Below are 17,045 nucleotides of genomic sequence, written 5' to 3' on the forward strand. Positions count from 1 at the left end.
TATGTAGTAGAAGCTCAGATTGGGGGGGGGGGGAAGGATGCGACTGCTTAAACTAACCTCTTTCTCGGCATCTTTTAAATCCAATATTGATTATTCCCAACCAAGGCAACCCTTTCTGGATTCCCCGATCACGTGCTCAGTTGCTTCTAAAGTGGAAACAGGGTCTGCTGTTCAGAAGAGGGCGGGGGATGTGGAGAGGGGGGGCAGCCTGTGCGAGTGATTTTAACCTGCTCCACCTTGAAGTGACCTGCCAAATGCACTTTCTTATTTTATAGACATCTGGGAATTCCATACATGCCTTAAACGCCAATTACACACCTTCTTCAAAGGACACGTGCTTTGATTTGCCAAGAACATTTAAAGTCGGCCGAAGTTTGAAAGAAAAAAGAAAAGGCACTACTGCAAAAGAAAGAGGGGGAAAGAAAACGCATGGTGTGTTTTTTTTAAAAAATGGTGGGGGATCCTGTACAATGTTCTCTGCCTGGAGAAAGGGGAAGCGGGGAGATTATGTTGTTTTGTGAACGAATCGATCCGGTTTGGGGCCGAAAGCTTCTAATTTTCCAGGGTCTTCCAGACTGGAGCGGGGCCTGACCTCATTTATTTCGCTAAACCTAGAGGCTTTCTCTTTCTTTCTTTCTTTCTTTCTTTCTTTCTTTCTTTCTTTCTTTCTTTCTTTCTTTCTCTCTCTCTCTCTCTCTCTCTTTCCTTCCTTCCTTCCTTCCTTCCTTCCTTCCTTCCTTCCGATGGTATTGCTTAAAGAAAATGGACCAAGCCTGCGATTCTATGCACTCTCCCATGAGCAGCACGTGCATTAGGATTGCAACTCCATGCACAGTTACTCTGGAGTAAGCACTACTGAGCCGCAACCCGAGGCCTGGGATGCGCAGATAACCTACCTGACTCCCTTTGCTCTATTACCGAAACAAAAGGTGTTACGCTAACTGCAAATGCAGAATCCCGAATTGGAATCGAAACCAATAAAAGGGGAATAATAATAATAATAATAATAATAATAATAATAATAATAATAATAATAATAATAATAATATCACAATAACCGGAAGAAGAAGGCGAATCGCGATCACTTATTGCTATTACCCGTCCTTCAAAATGCATGCAACGATTGAGATAAGGCTGAATTTGGAGGCGAGGGGTCGTGCTCTTGTGTGGTGCCAAGACCCGCTGGAGGTGCTCATCGCCTATCTCTGGTGCTCAGTCTCACGGTCTCGGGTGGCTTTGTGGGATTCTCTTCCCATGCCTCTCTGAGGTTCCTCCTCCTGACCTGAATCTGGTCTGTTGTACCAACTGGCACCCAAGAGTCCTTGGAAGGCTTTCAATGGAGCCTCCTCGGCGAGGAGGAATTAAGGGTCACGGATCCGCTTCATGGATGGGGAGGGAGACTGCGGCTCCTCCAGCTTTTGCTGGACTCCGACTCCCATCAGCCCCAGTCGATGGGAATTGGAGTCCAGTAGCAACCAGGAAACTCACCCCGAAACGGTTTTCCAGGCAGTACTCGAATGAGAGGGTTCTTTCCCACGAGTTTCTCACTGAACCCAAATCCGCAGGAACAGCCTCAGTCAAGAGCTGAGATTTACAAGTCTCAGTTGCACCCCACAAATAAAACGTGAGCTATTCCCAAATCATACCTCTCTATGGTCTGACTCAGGGTAAGGGGCCTTTCAGGTTTACAACCTGACTCTCAGTTTACAACCTCAGTCAAGCACACAGGGGCGGCGTAAGCACATAGATGTGTTAAAAGCACCCACCCACCCAAGAATCCTGGGCACTGAAATTTGTTAAGGGTGCTGCAAATTACAGTGCTGCGATGGGCAAACTACAGTTGCCAGGATTCCTGGGGAGTACGCTTTACATGTGTTTTTAATGTATGGTGTGTTACACAGCCATGGTAATCATATTTATATTGACAAGGAAAGTAGGTCTCCTTGCTTAAATATTGAACACATATTACTTCGAAATATGTTTCCTTGACTACCCTGGGATTTTCTTTCACCGCTGCTTGGACGACACTCCAGCTGCGATCCCCACCCCATTGCTCTACCAGAGGGCTTCTAGGTATGTAGTTCCTCAAAAGTAAGTATCATGGGATTTAGTGGGATTTACTCTCCAGTAAGTGTACTCTCCAGTAAGTGTACTTACAGGGACGCAGGTGGCGCTGTGGGTTAAAGCCTCAGCGCCTAGGACTTGCCGATCGAAAGGTCGGCGGTTCGAATCCCTGCGGCGGGGTGCGCTCCCGCTGCTCGGTCCCAGCGCCTGCCAACCTAGCAGTTTGAAAGCACGCAGTGCAAGTAGATAAATAGGTACCGCTCAGGCGGGAAGGTAACGTTTACGTGTGCGGCTCTGACTCGCCAGAGCAGCGATGTCACGCTGGCCACGTGACCTGGAAGTGTCTCCGGACAGCGCTGGCCCCTGGCCTCTTGAGTGAGATGGGCGCACAACCCCAGAGTCTGTCAAGACTGGCCCGTACGGGCAGGGGTACCTTTACCTTTACCTTTAAGTGTACTTACTGGTGGCACTGTGGGTTAAACCACAGAGCCTAGGGCTTGCCCATCAGAAGGTCGACGGGGTGAGCTCCTCTTGTTCGGTCCCTGCTCCTGCCAACCTAGCAGTTGGAAAGCACGCAGTGCAAGTAGATAAATAGGTACCGCTCAGGCGGGAAGGTAACGTTTCCGTGTGCTGCTCTGGTTCGCCAGAAGCGGCTTAGTCATGCTGGTCACATGACCCAGAAGCTGTACACCGGCTCCCTCAGCCAGTAAAGCGAGATGAGCACCGCAATCCCAGAGTCCTCCGCGACTGGACCTAATGGTCAGGGGTCCCTTTACCTTTTAAGTGTACCCTAAGATGAATCCAGGTGAATAATAGGACACTTTTGAGTTAACACAATAATGCATAATTTATGTAAACCGCTTAGAGGTTATGAGGATTGTGTGGTATATAAATCCGGTTAAATAAATATGATATAAATTGATGAGGGTTGTCCCCCCCCGCACTAATATTTGCATGCTAACGGATCGCATCGTTTGATATAACGTAATTGCTTCGGTCTGGGTGTTTTAGGTAGGATCTCCTGCCGTTCATCATATACCCCATTACATGCTTAAGATCCAAAACGCGTCTTCTCGAAGCCGTAGCATTTCTCAACCTAGATACCCGCCTAAACCGAAACCCACCCACTTATTTACTCAGAATATTCCATCCATTTCCGGAACCTGTTCCCAAGCAGGGCTGCAGTCCAGCACCCCTTTACTTCGAGGTAAGTTCTACTCCAGGATTATGCCATAACGAATTTGTCACTGCTCCACAAGACTCATAACTGTTTGTGTTTCAACAGACGAATACATCCCCTCCGGAAATGAAAATTAAAGGTATCCCAGTGGACCTGGCCCTCCAGACTGGTTTGTGTGTGGGTGTGTATTCTGCAACGTGTCATCGTTGACACAATAATACTGAATTACTGGTGGAGTTCCACTGGTCCATCCACACAGTATTCCGGTTTATTCGTTGTTCTGCAGTGTCTTCCCAACGTTACAGCATTAGCGCGGTCTGCAGGGACGCTCTTCCACTATAGCTGAACAAAAGAGGCACACAAACCCGGAATATTTGGGGCATAAAAAGTTACGAGACATGCACCAATTGGAAACGCAGCATGCATACCCTCAAACGTTTGCAGGAGCAAAAAGTATTGAAAGCACGACCACCGTGATAAGTACTAACGATAAGGGTAGTGAAAAGACGTCTGCAGGGGCCCCGTGTCGTTAAAGTATCTGTGCACCCTTACATTCGAGTAAGCCCTGCTGATCTCAAGGAGGCTGATTTCTGAGTAGACCTGCCTAGGATCGTCCTTTAAAACAGTAATCCTCGCAGCCTTTTACTTTGCAGCAAGCCCCATGGAAATCAGAAGGGCTTACTCGCGAGTAAACATGCCCAGGACAGCGCCACCCAGCCCAAACCCCATCACTGCATGGGACGAAGTTAGGCACAAACACTACCACCAACGCCACCCAAATACACGCGCCCTTCCTCCAATTTTCATTGGATTTGCTTGGATTTCCCTAACATTTGTTGTTTCCCCGCACATTTAAGTTTGTTTTTCATCTCCCCTCGCCCCTCAAAAAACAACAAAATAACTTTTTTAAAAAAAGATTACAGATGCAGGGAAAAACCGCCTGACATCATGAGAGCGGGGACAAACGCTCACTTTGAAGGATTCCTGGGCAGGACTTCAAGTGAAATCGTATGCCTGAGAAGAATTTGATACTGGACTAGAGAAAATAACTAGATCGGCGTTTGCCAAACCGTGGAATGTGCAAGAAGGCTCCGCGGGCGCTCTCTCTCGCTCTCTCTCCAGCGCGCGCGAGGGCCAAGTTGCAGCAAAAGGTTGCCTTGCTTCTAGGGCAGTAGCAACGGCCCAAGCGCCGCACACTCCATTCCCTGCACCAGGCCACCGGCAGCCGGAGCCCTCGCTCTCTCCCCCTTTGATTGGCAAAAAGAAAAGAAAAAGTCCCAGGAGCCTTTGCAAAATTAAGGGGGAGGTATGTGTGTGTGTGAAGTGGGTTGCTGGGGGGGGGGGTATCCCAGAATTCATTTGTCTTCTTCCAGGTTTCTGAGTGGTCCAAGTCCTCTCGCCAGTCATCAGAGCCCTGTTTCGCAAGAGAATGAACACCATGGCAACCAAACATGGCCGGCTTCCTTATGGGGAAGCAGATCAGTGGGTGAGGAACGTACAAGGCTTGGGGCGGGGAGGGGGGGAGAGAGAGAGAAGTCAGAAAAGTTTGGCTGCTCCAAATGCAGCTTTGACTCTCCCCACCAATTGTCAGCGAGTTTCTCAATACTCAGAAAACTATAGCCATCCTTGGTTTTTATGTTACACACAGATCTATCGATAGATCTATCAGACACACCGTTGCTCATCAACTTTGAGGAGGTCAGAGTCCTTAAATATTTTATTTGGGGTGGGGTGGGACCTCGGCACCTAGGAGTTGGCTCCTGTGGGGTGCGAACTTGAACCCTGGTCTCTCAGGTACTGACTGGTAGGCCAGCAGTCTGCACCGGCCCCCAAAATACGCAAAGCAGGAGGTGAGCTGGAGAATGCGAGAATCCATCTTATGGCTCTTTAGTATACCAAGCGAACGCCTTCCTGCTTCAGCTAATCCCACAATGTCCTAAATCCCAAACATTTCCCTGAAGGGCCATCTCGACTGAGACGGCAGCATCCTCTCCCTTCCTCCTGGGGGTGCCAACTTGAATAAAATATTAGGGTGGAGTCAGGTAAACCCTGCCCCACATAATCAATCACAAGACTCGGCGTATGTACACCATCTGAATGGCAATGGCCATCAACTTTGAGGGGGCCATGCCCCCCTCAAATATTTTATTGGGGGGCTGAGGGGACCTTGGCGCCCAGGAGTTGGCTCCTATATTCCCCCACCCTCCTCCCCTCTCTGAAAGGAACAAGGGGTGAAATAAAAAAACCCGGATATCTACAGTTCTATGATCCTTTACTAAGGAAGGATACCAATACCACCAGCTAGCCAGCATACAGAGGGTGGAAGAGAAAGGTGCCTCTGGCCCCTGTTCTGAAAGGGGAGGGGGGACGGTGGCCTTCCGGACGCTGTTGGACTTCATCTCCCATCAGTCCCAGCCATCGTGGCCAATGGTCAGGGGTGATCGGAGCTGGAGTCCAAACAATATTCTGGAAGGTCACCAGTTCTCCACTCTTTGCCCTAGTTGGAAACCCTCTCCAGGCGTGACGGACGTTCTCCCCACCCTCCAGCGCAACGAATAACATATCAAGGCTCCCATCCCAGTGAAAGTCGCCTGTATTTTCAAGCACGCCCAATGAAACCGAAGCAGGCACCCGGGCGCCTTTTACCTGGAAGAGAATCTCACTGGTGTTTGCCCTCACTTCCGCACAGAAGTATGCAAAGAATGACATCGGATCTCCTTTCAGCGCCAGAGCCTAAGGCAGCCTTTGGAAACGAGAGTACTTGGAAATCAGTTCCGCGGGAAATCAGCGGGCCTTACTTCCGAGTAAGCATTGTCCAGTTCTGGCTGTAAGGCTGGGATAATTCTGTGCATCTTTACTTGGCTCAAAGGGGCTCAGCTCCCCAGGAAGTGCATTTTAGCCTTGGAGCCCTAAACAGCAATCCTGAACATACTTTCTTAGAAGAAAGTTAGGCTGGGGAAAAAACAGGAAGGCGGGTAGGCCTAAACGTTTGCTCAGAAGTACGTCCCACTGGATTCAAAAAGGGTTAGTCCCATGTGTAGGGACCCAGGATACAGTACTAAACAGCCTGATCCTGTGCACATTTACCCCCACTGAATCCAATGGGAAGACTTACTCCTTGCAAGCGCCTGCAGTCCGAGGAACCGAACTGAAACCAATTCCTCTCGGAGTAGGTGAATGCATTCGAATTTCAGGCGTAGGGCGTGAGCGTCAGATTTACATGGGGATCCATAGATTTAGAAAGAGGCTTCCTGAAAAACCAATGGCAACTACCGCACACCATCTCCACCGATAAATTCGGAGATGCCAATCGGGGACAACTTTTAGGATCAAGTCCATTCAAGAGGGAGACTAGACAAAGGTTTTTGTACCTTACCTTTTTCAACAGCACAGACCATGCTCTGATTCCTGCTCTCTGCTTTCTAGCTCTCCTCCAGGTCGGAACTGGCCCCCCAGATCTTCTGCAATCTCAGGCCACTTCATTTGGGGAAATCCGGTTGATTCCAGAGCTTGCTGGGCGACACTGCCGAGGGTACCCTTCCTCCTGACGGGGGGCCGGAGATGGACCTCCGCAAGCCTCAAATCCAGTTTTGTCAAAGTCCTGGCTAATCCCCTTAAACACAAATAAACTCTGCCGTTTATCTATCTATTTATTTATTTTAAAAATTCTGTCAACAGCGCTCACCGGCCCCCGACACGGCCGATGGTGAGAACCGTGAGGAGCTGGGGAAGGCGGCGAGAGGTGGCCTAAGGATGGCCAGGGAAAGGTAAACAAGGCATCCGGAAACGTCAACCCGAACCTGAGCAAAACAAACAGGGATGGTTGGGATGAGGGAGACCAGCCCGGCTTATTTATACGACCAGAGTAATCAGACATGGAGAAGGCAGAGCAAACTGGCATCTGCTATCTCCCAGATGCTTCCATTTCAACACAAATGTGGATCAAGGACCTCAAGGACCGCTTTGCATGGCAGGCAGCTCGCTTCCTCGAGTGTAAACCCGCGCGGAACTGAACAGCAGGTCGGCGTCAGAAGGCGCTTTGGATTTTGCAGCTCAACCCAAACGAGCCGATCCGAATGGTTTGGGGCGGGGGGCGGGAGAGATGTGCTGCCGGATCTTACTGCGCGTTTACACGAAAGGAAGCCCAGTTGCCTCTGGCTTGAGAAATGCTAGAGGCGCCAACGGGTTTCTGGGCACCGCGGGGAGGATCGCGTCGCACCCAACCGTGTCAGTTAGATCGGGAGTGCCTCTACTTCGGCTTATATAAAGTGGAATGAAGGGGCTGGGGGGGGCGTCACTTGGGAAGGGATAAGGCGAGCCCAGGGGTTGCCCGACGTGCCATTTGTTCGCCTGGTGTGAAACAACAACATAAAAACTGATCCTTAAAAAAAAGAAAAGCAGTGAAATAGGAGACCTTGGTTTTCCCTACTCCTGGAGTAAGCCGCTCGCCTCCGAGCCACCGTTTTGATCACCGCTGGGCTGTTGCTCTAGCCGGACACGCTGCTTGGAAGCAAAGCTCCCTCCGAATGAATGGGGGCTTCTTTGCTTGCAAGGCGTTGAGTTGGACGTGGGCTGTTTTCCTGCATGGACATTCGTCGTCGAGTTCCTTCTGCGGCAGTATCGTCTATTTGTCTGATCGATGGCAACAAAACAACCGGGGCGGTAAGGGGACACACACACACAGTCTGAAGACCTCAAGTCTGAGGCTCAAACTTTCGGTCATCTATCTGCAACGCCGCGCACGTCAAGGGTTCGCCACTTCTCATTGGAAAGCCAGCGTGCCTGATCCGAGGAAGTCAGTCCCAGCAAAAATCAATGCGATCTCTCTCTCCCTCCCCCCCCCCCCCCGGCTTACTTTCGAACACACGTTTCTGGAGGCAGGTGTGAAAAACCACCACCCACTCCCTGCTCCCGACTTAATTCGTTACAAAAACAAAACTCTGGATGCATTTGGCTTATGGATGGGCTTCAATCAACCTCCACTCCGCCCCAAACCCCCAACAAACACAAATAGCTACGCGACCGCTGAGCACCTTTATCTGCCCCCCCCCCCGCCCGAGATAACACGAAACACAGCGGTGGAGAAATTGCATGCAGACCAATGGGTGGTTCTTAATTTAGATCGAAGGAGGATGAGGATGATAAGAATATTAATACACTACACTTTACCATTATAAAATTCGCTATTTTGATTAAAAGGGGGAGAGAATCCGAAGTCCTGCAAAATCTTCAAGCAGAATCATAAAGCTGTCTCGATAATTAACACTCATGTGTCTGTCAGTAGCTAGTTTATTTGCGTTCTTCTCTCGTTTGTTTATATTCCCTCCCCCCCTCTCTCTGACCCTGGCCCCTTACTCTCCTGGGTAATTTCAGATCTACGCGATCGAGCATTATTTACCTTCAGTTTCAAGCCCGCTTTCCTCCGTACAGACCAAACTTTAAAATTCTTTCAACATTTCAATTTATTTATTGCAGGAAAAAAAATATACAATGATATTTACAAAACAATCATAAAAATAGGAATGCATTTAGACACCGGATCTATTTGCATTTTTTTAAACATGGGTCATCAATAAATAAATAGAATGTTTCATTTTTTTTCTCTCTCGCTCTCCCCCCACCCCATTTCCCCCTCCTTTTTTTTCTTGCAGGAAAAATAAAATATAAATGAAAGAGGAGCAGGATATAAGAGTTTTGGAGCCCATAATGCATAGCTACCCTAAACATATTTTCTTAAAAAATATATTTTCCTTTTTCACTCGTTCTAAACGGGTTTTTTTTCTTTCCGGGTTTCTCTGTCATTAGATCTGTTCCAAAAAGAGAGCGAGGGGAATGGGGGGAGTCCACAGTAACGTATTTCCTTTCATGAGTGGCTCATAAACTCTCTTGGGAATGCATGCATGCAAGAACAAAAAAAAAAGGAAGTAAAGAGGAAAAAAAGTTAAATTCCAACATTCTTCGTCAAAATAGAAAAATAAAAATAAAACCGGTTCAGATTTTTGATCAGAATGCAGAGATGTCTGGTAGGGCCCTTTGGCCGCCTCTGGATCAGCCGCCTCACCATCCGAGGAGCCCCCCCCCCCCCGGGTCTCTCGCCTCTCCTGGTCTCCCAACGCCCTGCTCCTTGCAACGTGGGCCAAGAACGCCGCTCAATTTCCAAGAAAATCCTTGGCGTTATATATTGTCTTAGAGGGAACAAAGGGGGGGAGAGAAAAACAAAGGAGGGGAGCCGAGTCCAAGTGCAGAGTCTCTCTCTAGATTGTCCGTTTTCTCTCCTTCTTTGGGAACAAATGTCATCTGCAAAAACCCAGAGACAGAAAGAGAAGAAGGGAATGTTGGTTACTGGAAATGGAAAATGAAATATATTGCGCACATATATTAAAAGAAAGAGGCACATTTTAAAATTATTTTAAAAAATGAAACACCTCCTTCTTTCGGTTGTGTTACTTTCTATCTCTGCACATGTCCATTGTATATATTTTGGTACACCGCCCTGGTTGAGTACGATTGAAGGGCGGCATAAAAATACGCGTCACAATTCCAGCAAATAACACCGCTGCAAATGTTTGATTCTAGTCTGCTCTACACAATGTGCTTCTGTGTGTCCACGGGGGTGGGGGGAAGGAGGAATTAAAGCACAAAGGAAGGAGGGGGGAGGGCCCTGCTGGAGAGGCATGAAATTAGGAAACGCGCAGAAGGGAGTGTTACGGATATCTAGGAGAATCTAGTGCATGGGGGGGGGGGGACCGCTTCCCCCTGGTGCTCTTAAGCTCAGCTACTTGGAAGCAGGTCCCCTCAGATCTGGGGGTAGCTTGCTTTCAAGGAAGCCTGTTCAGCAACCCGAGGTGGATCCTTTCCCAGTCGCTTCAAGGAATCATAGTAATAATAATGGTTCATGAGTTGTCCCCACCTAATTTCCCTGTGTGCGCTGTAAGTACTGCTAGGAGACTGAGGCACAAATTTAAAACAAAACAAATATTTTTTGGGGGGTGGAGGGGAAGCAGAGGCTGGTCGTGGGTCTCTGCCCATCCGGAGAGAGGCAGTAGGAGGCTGGCGGGCAGGCTGCCGATTGCGGTTCGATTGCAAGCTGCGATCCCCGTGACAGTTAAGCTGCTTTGTTTAACCTGACCAGGTAGGCGCTCTGGTCTGGGCCCTCAACCTCCGGCCTAGTTCAACAGTCGCCTGATGCTACTGGAGGAGAAAATGCTGGGCGGCCCTTGGCTTCACGTAATGCTCCAATCCCGATCATGTTTACTTGGAAGCAAACCCCAAATGCCTTCAAAAGGGAGTTGTGGTGGCGAGGAACTCTGGCTGCCCGGATAGTCTCATTTGCACCCCAATTCATCCCCGCTGCTGAGCCGATGGGACTTTTTGCTCCGGGGGAAGCGTGTACAGTATAGGATTGCACCTATGCAGCACCGGGTACTGCTCGTGTTTTCCCTGGGGAATGTCATATGCAGCTCTGAGTAGGGTTGGTACTTTAAGTACGTTTGCACAAGACTAGACCTTAAGCTGCGCTCCTGGGTGGGTCGGACTTCCCAGTAAACATGCATGGGATCGGGAGTTGCGGTGCTTCCTTCTCTCCCAAATTCCCACGCCACCCTAAGCGTTTCCTGAAGATTCCACGAACAGGAACGTGTAGTGCATTCCCACGTGTCTGTCCTCCTCAAGGCCGCAAGCCAGGAGACTTACAGCCTCGTTCTATATATTTACTCGGAAGTCAGTTAATGGAGCTGCAGCCCCAATAGGGGAGACTCTGCGACCATTTCTCAGGCCAGGCTCCCCCTTGAACATCTCATTATACGCCACATTTTGTTAGAATACTGAGAATTAGGTTGCCTACACGCCACTCATTTCAAACTCATGACTTCGCCCAAAGAACCCCGGGAACTGTAGTTCCTTAAGGGCGCTGGGAATTGCAGCTCTGTGAGAGATTAAAAACTACAAACGTTTGGGAGCGGAGTGTCTCTTTGAGTTCTCCCGCAGCTTTACGTGGTTGAGTAACCCTCAGCAGAGTAAGGCTCCATCCCATCACCATTTCGATCAGTATTGATATGTACTACTGATAAAGGTTCGAATTAAGGCTTCAAATCCATTTAGTTTCCAAGAAAGCAGATTTAACAGCTCGATCCTATCCATGCTTGCTCCTTAGGTTTTCTCCCTAGGTGTTGTGTGCAGAGGATCGCAGCATCAGGATGGAGGTACAAATGTACTTGAGATTCTTCCATGGTGGCGCCACCAGTCTCTCGGCTGGGACAAGTCAATGCTTGGCTACCAGCTCGACCGGACTCCGTGGGACCTACCTCCGAGTAAACATGCACAGGAGCCGCCTGCTGACCTAAGCATATTAATTTGGCAGCAAGGACTGACTGGGATCCGTGGGACTTACTCATGGAAAGAGGCTGCAACAGTCCTTCATAATAAGGACCTGTTTGATGATGGGGGCTCATCTTAAATGAAGCGGCGTGCGCTGACTCTGAGACTCTAACGCAACATAGAACGCTTTGCAAACCTTAAATAAGAAGTCACCACTACGCCCAAACCAGTTTAGTTGCGTAATTTGAGAGATTATGTTTAGGGCAGCCGATCCAACTTGCCTAAGAATCCCAGCGAGAATCAGTCAACGTCCCATCAGACCTTCGGGACCCCGATGCCATAGGCATACAGGAATTTTTTTCGCGAGAAAAGGAAAAGGGGCATTTAAGACTCCCCACAACCAGCGATCTGCTTCCAACAGCCCTTTCCTTGGGAAGGAGCTCCCTCGGAATCAACGCATTTGGAAAGTCCGCAAGATTTTTTGGGTGGGGCTAACTAAACAAAACATTAAACTTCACGCCACAGCCACGGTCCAACGCAGGGCACATGCTCTTTAAAGGTGACGCTTCTGTGGACTGCGTGTTGTTTCTGGCTGGCTCCACGGCCAGTTAACCAGCCTTGAAGTCAAGAGAGGACCTCCGCAAGAAAGCGTGTGTCGAGGATCTAGCGGTGGGTGTGTGGGTCAGCGTTAGGAAATGCGATTCTCTTCCTACTCAAGAATTTACTTCTTCCTTTTCAAGCCGAGGTGGCCTCCAAGGAAGCCTTCTTGGGATGGGATCACCCGGATCTCCCCCGAAGTGGAGGGCGACTCGAATACAGTAAATGCCGAAGTGGGAGCTTTTCTGCTTTGGGTTGGCGAATCTAGCGAGTTCGCTGATTGTTTGCGAGCGGGGTGTTTGCGTGCATGGAGCAATTGGGATTTTAAATAAAGGCTTTCCCCTCTTCCTGATTTTTGGCCTAATTCCCTTCTCAGGCTGCAGGCCCAGAAGTCCCGTTTCAACCTTTCCCCACCACCAAGGAATTTGGATCGGGTAGGGAGGATCCGGGGTGCACCCCGGTAGGACACGTGTTCAGAAGGGGAGGGAGATGGATGCCTTAACAATACACTTCAGGGCTGGACCCCGCTCTCTGCCATCCAAGGCCACTTGCTACCCTCGCTTTTTCGCTTGCTCCTATTGGTCTAGCCTGACTTTCCTTCATCCCGCACGCGGAAATCCATCCCGCTTAAGCCGGGCTGCTAAGGCCTACGCGCGCTGCTTTGGAAAGGCAGCCTTCCATCTTTGAAAGCTGGGGGAAGGCAGGGCGTGTTAGTCGAATGCTTTTTTTTCCACCCCAGAAAAAAAAGTTAGTCCGCTCTGGAGTCCAGAGGGACTTACTCAGGAGGATGCGGGAAGTTAAGGAGGCGTCAGAGTGGCGGGCGAGCCTCAGCATCTCCGAAACCGGGAGGGAGCGTCCTAGAGGCCCTCTTTCTCCCATCTCCGAGAAAGAGAGAGAGAGAGAGAGAGAGAGAGAGAGGCTCTCTCCCTATGGATCTTTGCAAGTACCAGCGATCTTGGACGGATTCTTAACTAGCACTGAAGTGAGGATTCAAAGGGACTGGGGGATAACTCTCTCTTTCTCAAGCAAAGGATCGAGAAGAGGGGAGAGAGGTTGTGAGACAGGAGTGCTTCCTCGCAAGGAGGCCTAGCCCAGCTTGGCCTGCAGGCAAAAGGCCCCGATTTTCCAGGGAACTTGGCCGCTCCACCCGGATGCGTGTCCGGGGTCCCGAGATCGTGCGCAAAGCGAGTTCCTTTCGCAGTCTAGGCAAGGCTGCAGTCCAGCTGCGCCCGCCCGTCTCAGAGGGATTCCTCGAGAGTCAGGCTGCTCCAGGAGGCCCACGGCGAAGGCCAAGTCTGAGCGCGAGCCCCCTCCTCCTTCCCAGATCCCAGATCTCTCTCTCTTCTGCCCGTCCCGTCGCGTCCCTTTCCAGCTTACCTCGGTCTCCGGCCGGGCCAGTCGGCGCGGGAGGCTAGTGAGAGGCAGACATGGACCAGGCTCCCTCCATGCGCCAGACGGAGAAGGCGTAGCTGAGGCGCTCGTGGGCCACATAGCTGCAGCTGGCCATCTTGGAGTCGAGCTCGTCGCTCTGCAGGACCTGGTAGAGGAAGTCGATGTAGCGCGCGGCCAGCTTGAGCGTCTGGATCTTGCTCAGCTTGTCCGACGGCAGCGTCGGGATGATCTTGCGCAGCGCTGCGAACGCTTCGTTCAGCGACTGCGTGCGCTGCCGCTCGCGCACGTTGGCCATCACCCGCTGCGTCTGGAGCTCCTCGTAAGATTGCGGGCTGCCCCCTCCGCTGCTGCTCCCGCCTCCGCCTCCGCCGCTGCTCCCGCCGCCGCCTCCGCCGGATTTCTTGCCCCGCTTGCCTTGCGCCGGGCTGCACGGCTCCTCGGTCGCCGAACCGATCCCCCCGCCGGATCCTCCTCCTCCGCCTCCTGCGCCTCCGCCTCCTCCGCCGACCCCGGCGGCGCTCCTTCGGCTCGATCGCCTCTTGCGTCCCCCTCGCTTGCCGGAGCCCTGAAGCTGCTGCTGCTGCCGGTCGGGCTCCTCCTCGCTGTTGCTCAGGCTGTCGTCGGCGGGCGAGACTGGAGAGTTCGACTCGTCCTGCTGCATCATCTCGGGGGCCAACCCGCAGCGCGCTGAGCAGCCCTTTTTAGGGGGCGAGGGAGGAGGGGAGAGGAGAGGGGGGAGGAGGAGAGGGTGCCTAGCCAGCCAGCTCCCCCTGGCTGGATCCTGGGCCTGCGGAAGAAAAGGAGGAGGAGGACCAGGGTGTGGGTGGGTGGGGGCTTGGGGGAGGGCCTCAGTTGGGTGGGTGGGGGGAGGCCATCGGGAGCCGGGGGGAAAAAGAGAAAGAGTGAGAGAGAAAGAGGAAGAGAGAGGGCGACGAGGACGGTGGAAATCTCCCTGGCGGTGTCAGCTCCCCTCCCGATGGCTCCTTGGAGCTGGCTGGGAGTTGGGCGAAAGTTGCAGCCAGGGACGCTCTTATAGCTCCTGCTGGCGGAAAGTTCGGGGGCAGCGGTGTCATTGGCTTGACGTGGAGAGGAGGGACTTTGCCGAGGTTGAGAGGAAAGTTTCCGCTTCCCCCCCGCACCCTCCCCTCCCAAACGGTTCCCAGACCGTTAGCCAGAGATCGAGTGGAGGAGCCCCCGCTTCCAAAAACCCCGGGTTCCCCTCGTTTGAAGAAGGTCTCGGAGCAGATTGCTCTCCGCCTTTCGGAAAAAGAGCTTTTGTTAAGTATAGCAAAAGAGAACCCCGATTTCCCCTCTAACGGCCTCCTAAGCTCAGCAAGCCGTTTCCTTCCGAGATCGCGCTTTTAAACACACTCCCTCAGCAAAGCCAGGTTGTAGTTTTTTGCTCAGATCAAAATCAATACCTTCGCATCCCACCCCGTTTCCTTGAAAGCAGGGCCCGTTGGCTTCCGAGACCCTCATTCGCATGTATATTTCAGCAGGTCTGGGATCGCTGAAGCCATTGGTTCGCAACTGCAATGAGCCTTCCAGCCCAATGGGTTGGGGATCAAATTGTGACCGCGGAGTGGGGAAGGATCCCCGCAACAATCCAACTAAAGCAAATCGCCACCAGTCTCCTTTTCCGCTCCGATCCCCAACGCATTTCCTTGGAAGGGCTGCGATCCTAAAGGTATGCGCAAGTTCTGGAAGTGAATCCCCGTGAAGAATCCACGGGACTTCCTTCCGGGTGAAGATGGCTAAGAGGAGGACCGGAGTCCTGCAGAGCTGGCGGATTCAAATTTTAAACCGGCTCCCAATCCGCAGTGCTTCTTACTTAAGCCTCTAATCCAGTTTCGCTCCGCAGTGCAATTAGCGTGTGAACTCAGCTGCCAGCCCCCCACCGCTTTAGCGGGGAAGTGAAACCCTCAGATCATCAAGGGGCGACCTTGCATTCCAGTAGCCCGGCTTAAGGGCTCTGGGGATCGCTCCGGGAGGACGGCGGCTGTACCCTCCACCGCAGCTCCTATGGCAGTTCGGGGAACTTGATCGCTTTGCGCCTCGCTCGGCGGTTTCCCCTCCTTAGTTGCGGCTTTTCGAGGCGAGGAGGTGAAATTGACAAGCGACCTGGAGAGGCTCCCTTTTCCTTAAGCGCTTCTGCGCCCGCTCAGCGCAGCCCGCCCAGGCAAAACATCTCTCTGCTTCTCGGGCAGTGGGTCAGCAAGCCGGGTGATGTCACTCGCGGGGGAAAGAAAGGCTGTGTCCACAATACGAATCAGATCTGAAGCGAATCCTCTTCCGTGGGTTGCAGCAGTCCTGAGCTGGCTGGCTGGGAAGGGAACCCCGCTGGGACCGGCTTCCAAAGGCGGGAGGGCTCGTTTGGGACAGGTAATTTGGCTCGCTAATTTTCAGTAGATGCAACAATCCTTGGAAAGGTTAAAAAGGAGAAGAAAGATTCAGACCCCGTCACCTCACACCCACTTCCATCATAGCGCGAAGAAGAAACCCCGAAGAACACAAACCTCGTCTGAGTTGAGACTCGTCGTCAAACTGGATTTAGAACTGGAGGTGCTGGGGCAATCCTCAGCGTCAACTGGGCATCAGATTCCCCAGCGGGCCTGGGGTTGAGGATCGCCCCGAGGAGGGCACCCGAATCTGAAGGCCATTGGCTTAGAAAAGGAGCCATGTGGATCTGAATGGCTCCACATCCAGGGGATTAGAATCGTCAAGACGTTTTGAGGGAAATGGAAGATGACCCTACAGGGCCCATTTTGAGGACATGTTATTTTCTGAAAGTAAAAGCGGTTCAGATGTATCTACTTGCTTGGCTGTCATAAACACACCACACATACCCTGCTTTTCTCCCCAGTGAAATTCCATAGCCACATATTCCTAAAACAGCGTGTGTGGAAGTGAAGCCCTACACAGAAAGGAGTCGTTCGGAAATCTACGAGATTTCTTATATCAGACTTTCTGTTTCCGTTTATTTTATTTTATTTTATTTGAAGGGAGGTGTCTTGTTGTTCTGGAGCATATTCGATTTTATATTGTCATTTGGCTATCTTCCTACCTGATTCTACCATTCCCCTTCGCTTCCCCCATTTCAGAACAGGTGATTTTTTTGCTTGGTTGTTTCCCCTTCCTCCCAAAAGTAAGTAAGCAAGCAAGCAAGCAGCCCATGGGGGAGGGGGAATGTACCTCCATAAAGTGAGTGGCAATAAATGCGGTTTTCTTTTTAATAAAAAAAAAAAAAATCAGGTCACTGCAATACGAAAATAGTTTGCATACAGTATTTCTAAAAGGTTTGTTGAGTCTCCATCTATCTCAAAAAAATAAAAATAAAAAACAGAATCAAGATCTACAATATTTTTTCCCTTTGCGTTCTGTTCCCCTAATTTTAAACAAACAAAGGAAAAATAGTTTGCTGTCTATCTGAAAAAGATATCCCAGCCCTTGTCCCTTTAAAAAATATTTTTATCCAGCCTGACTTTATCTTATTTCA

The 17,045-nt window shown here is 50.9% G+C and overlaps 1 protein-coding gene and 1 long non-coding RNA gene across 2 annotated transcripts; one reads left to right on the top strand and one right to left on the bottom strand.

Annotated features, from left to right (window-relative positions):
• The first annotated feature begins 4,628 nt into the window (after positions 1–4,628).
• On the top strand, positions 4,629–6,760 carry LOC310827647. Its single transcript, XR_014556471.1, has 3 exons — positions 4,629–4,730; positions 5,746–6,048; positions 6,671–6,760. It is a non-coding gene; the product is annotated as an uncharacterized lncRNA (long non-coding RNA).
• Positions 6,761–8,688: 1,928 nt separating this feature from the next.
• On the bottom strand, positions 8,689–14,672 carry TWIST1 (twist family bHLH transcription factor 1). Its single transcript, XM_083706199.1, has 2 exons — positions 13,535–14,672; positions 8,689–9,541 (listed from the first exon to the last, which is right to left on the bottom strand). Exon 1 carries the CDS (start codon positions 14,211–14,213, stop codon positions 13,569–13,571), a length of 645 nt encoding a protein of 214 aa, XP_083562325.1. The 5' UTR covers positions 14,214–14,672; the 3' UTR covers positions 8,689–9,541; positions 13,535–13,568.
• Between the last annotated feature and the right edge of the window lie 2,373 nt (positions 14,673–17,045).

This window comes from Podarcis gaigeae (assembly GCF_964106915.1).
Source record: "Podarcis gaigeae genome assembly, chromosome: 12".
In the NCBI taxonomy this organism is placed as follows: domain Eukaryota; kingdom Metazoa; phylum Chordata; class Lepidosauria; order Squamata; family Lacertidae; genus Podarcis; species Podarcis gaigeae.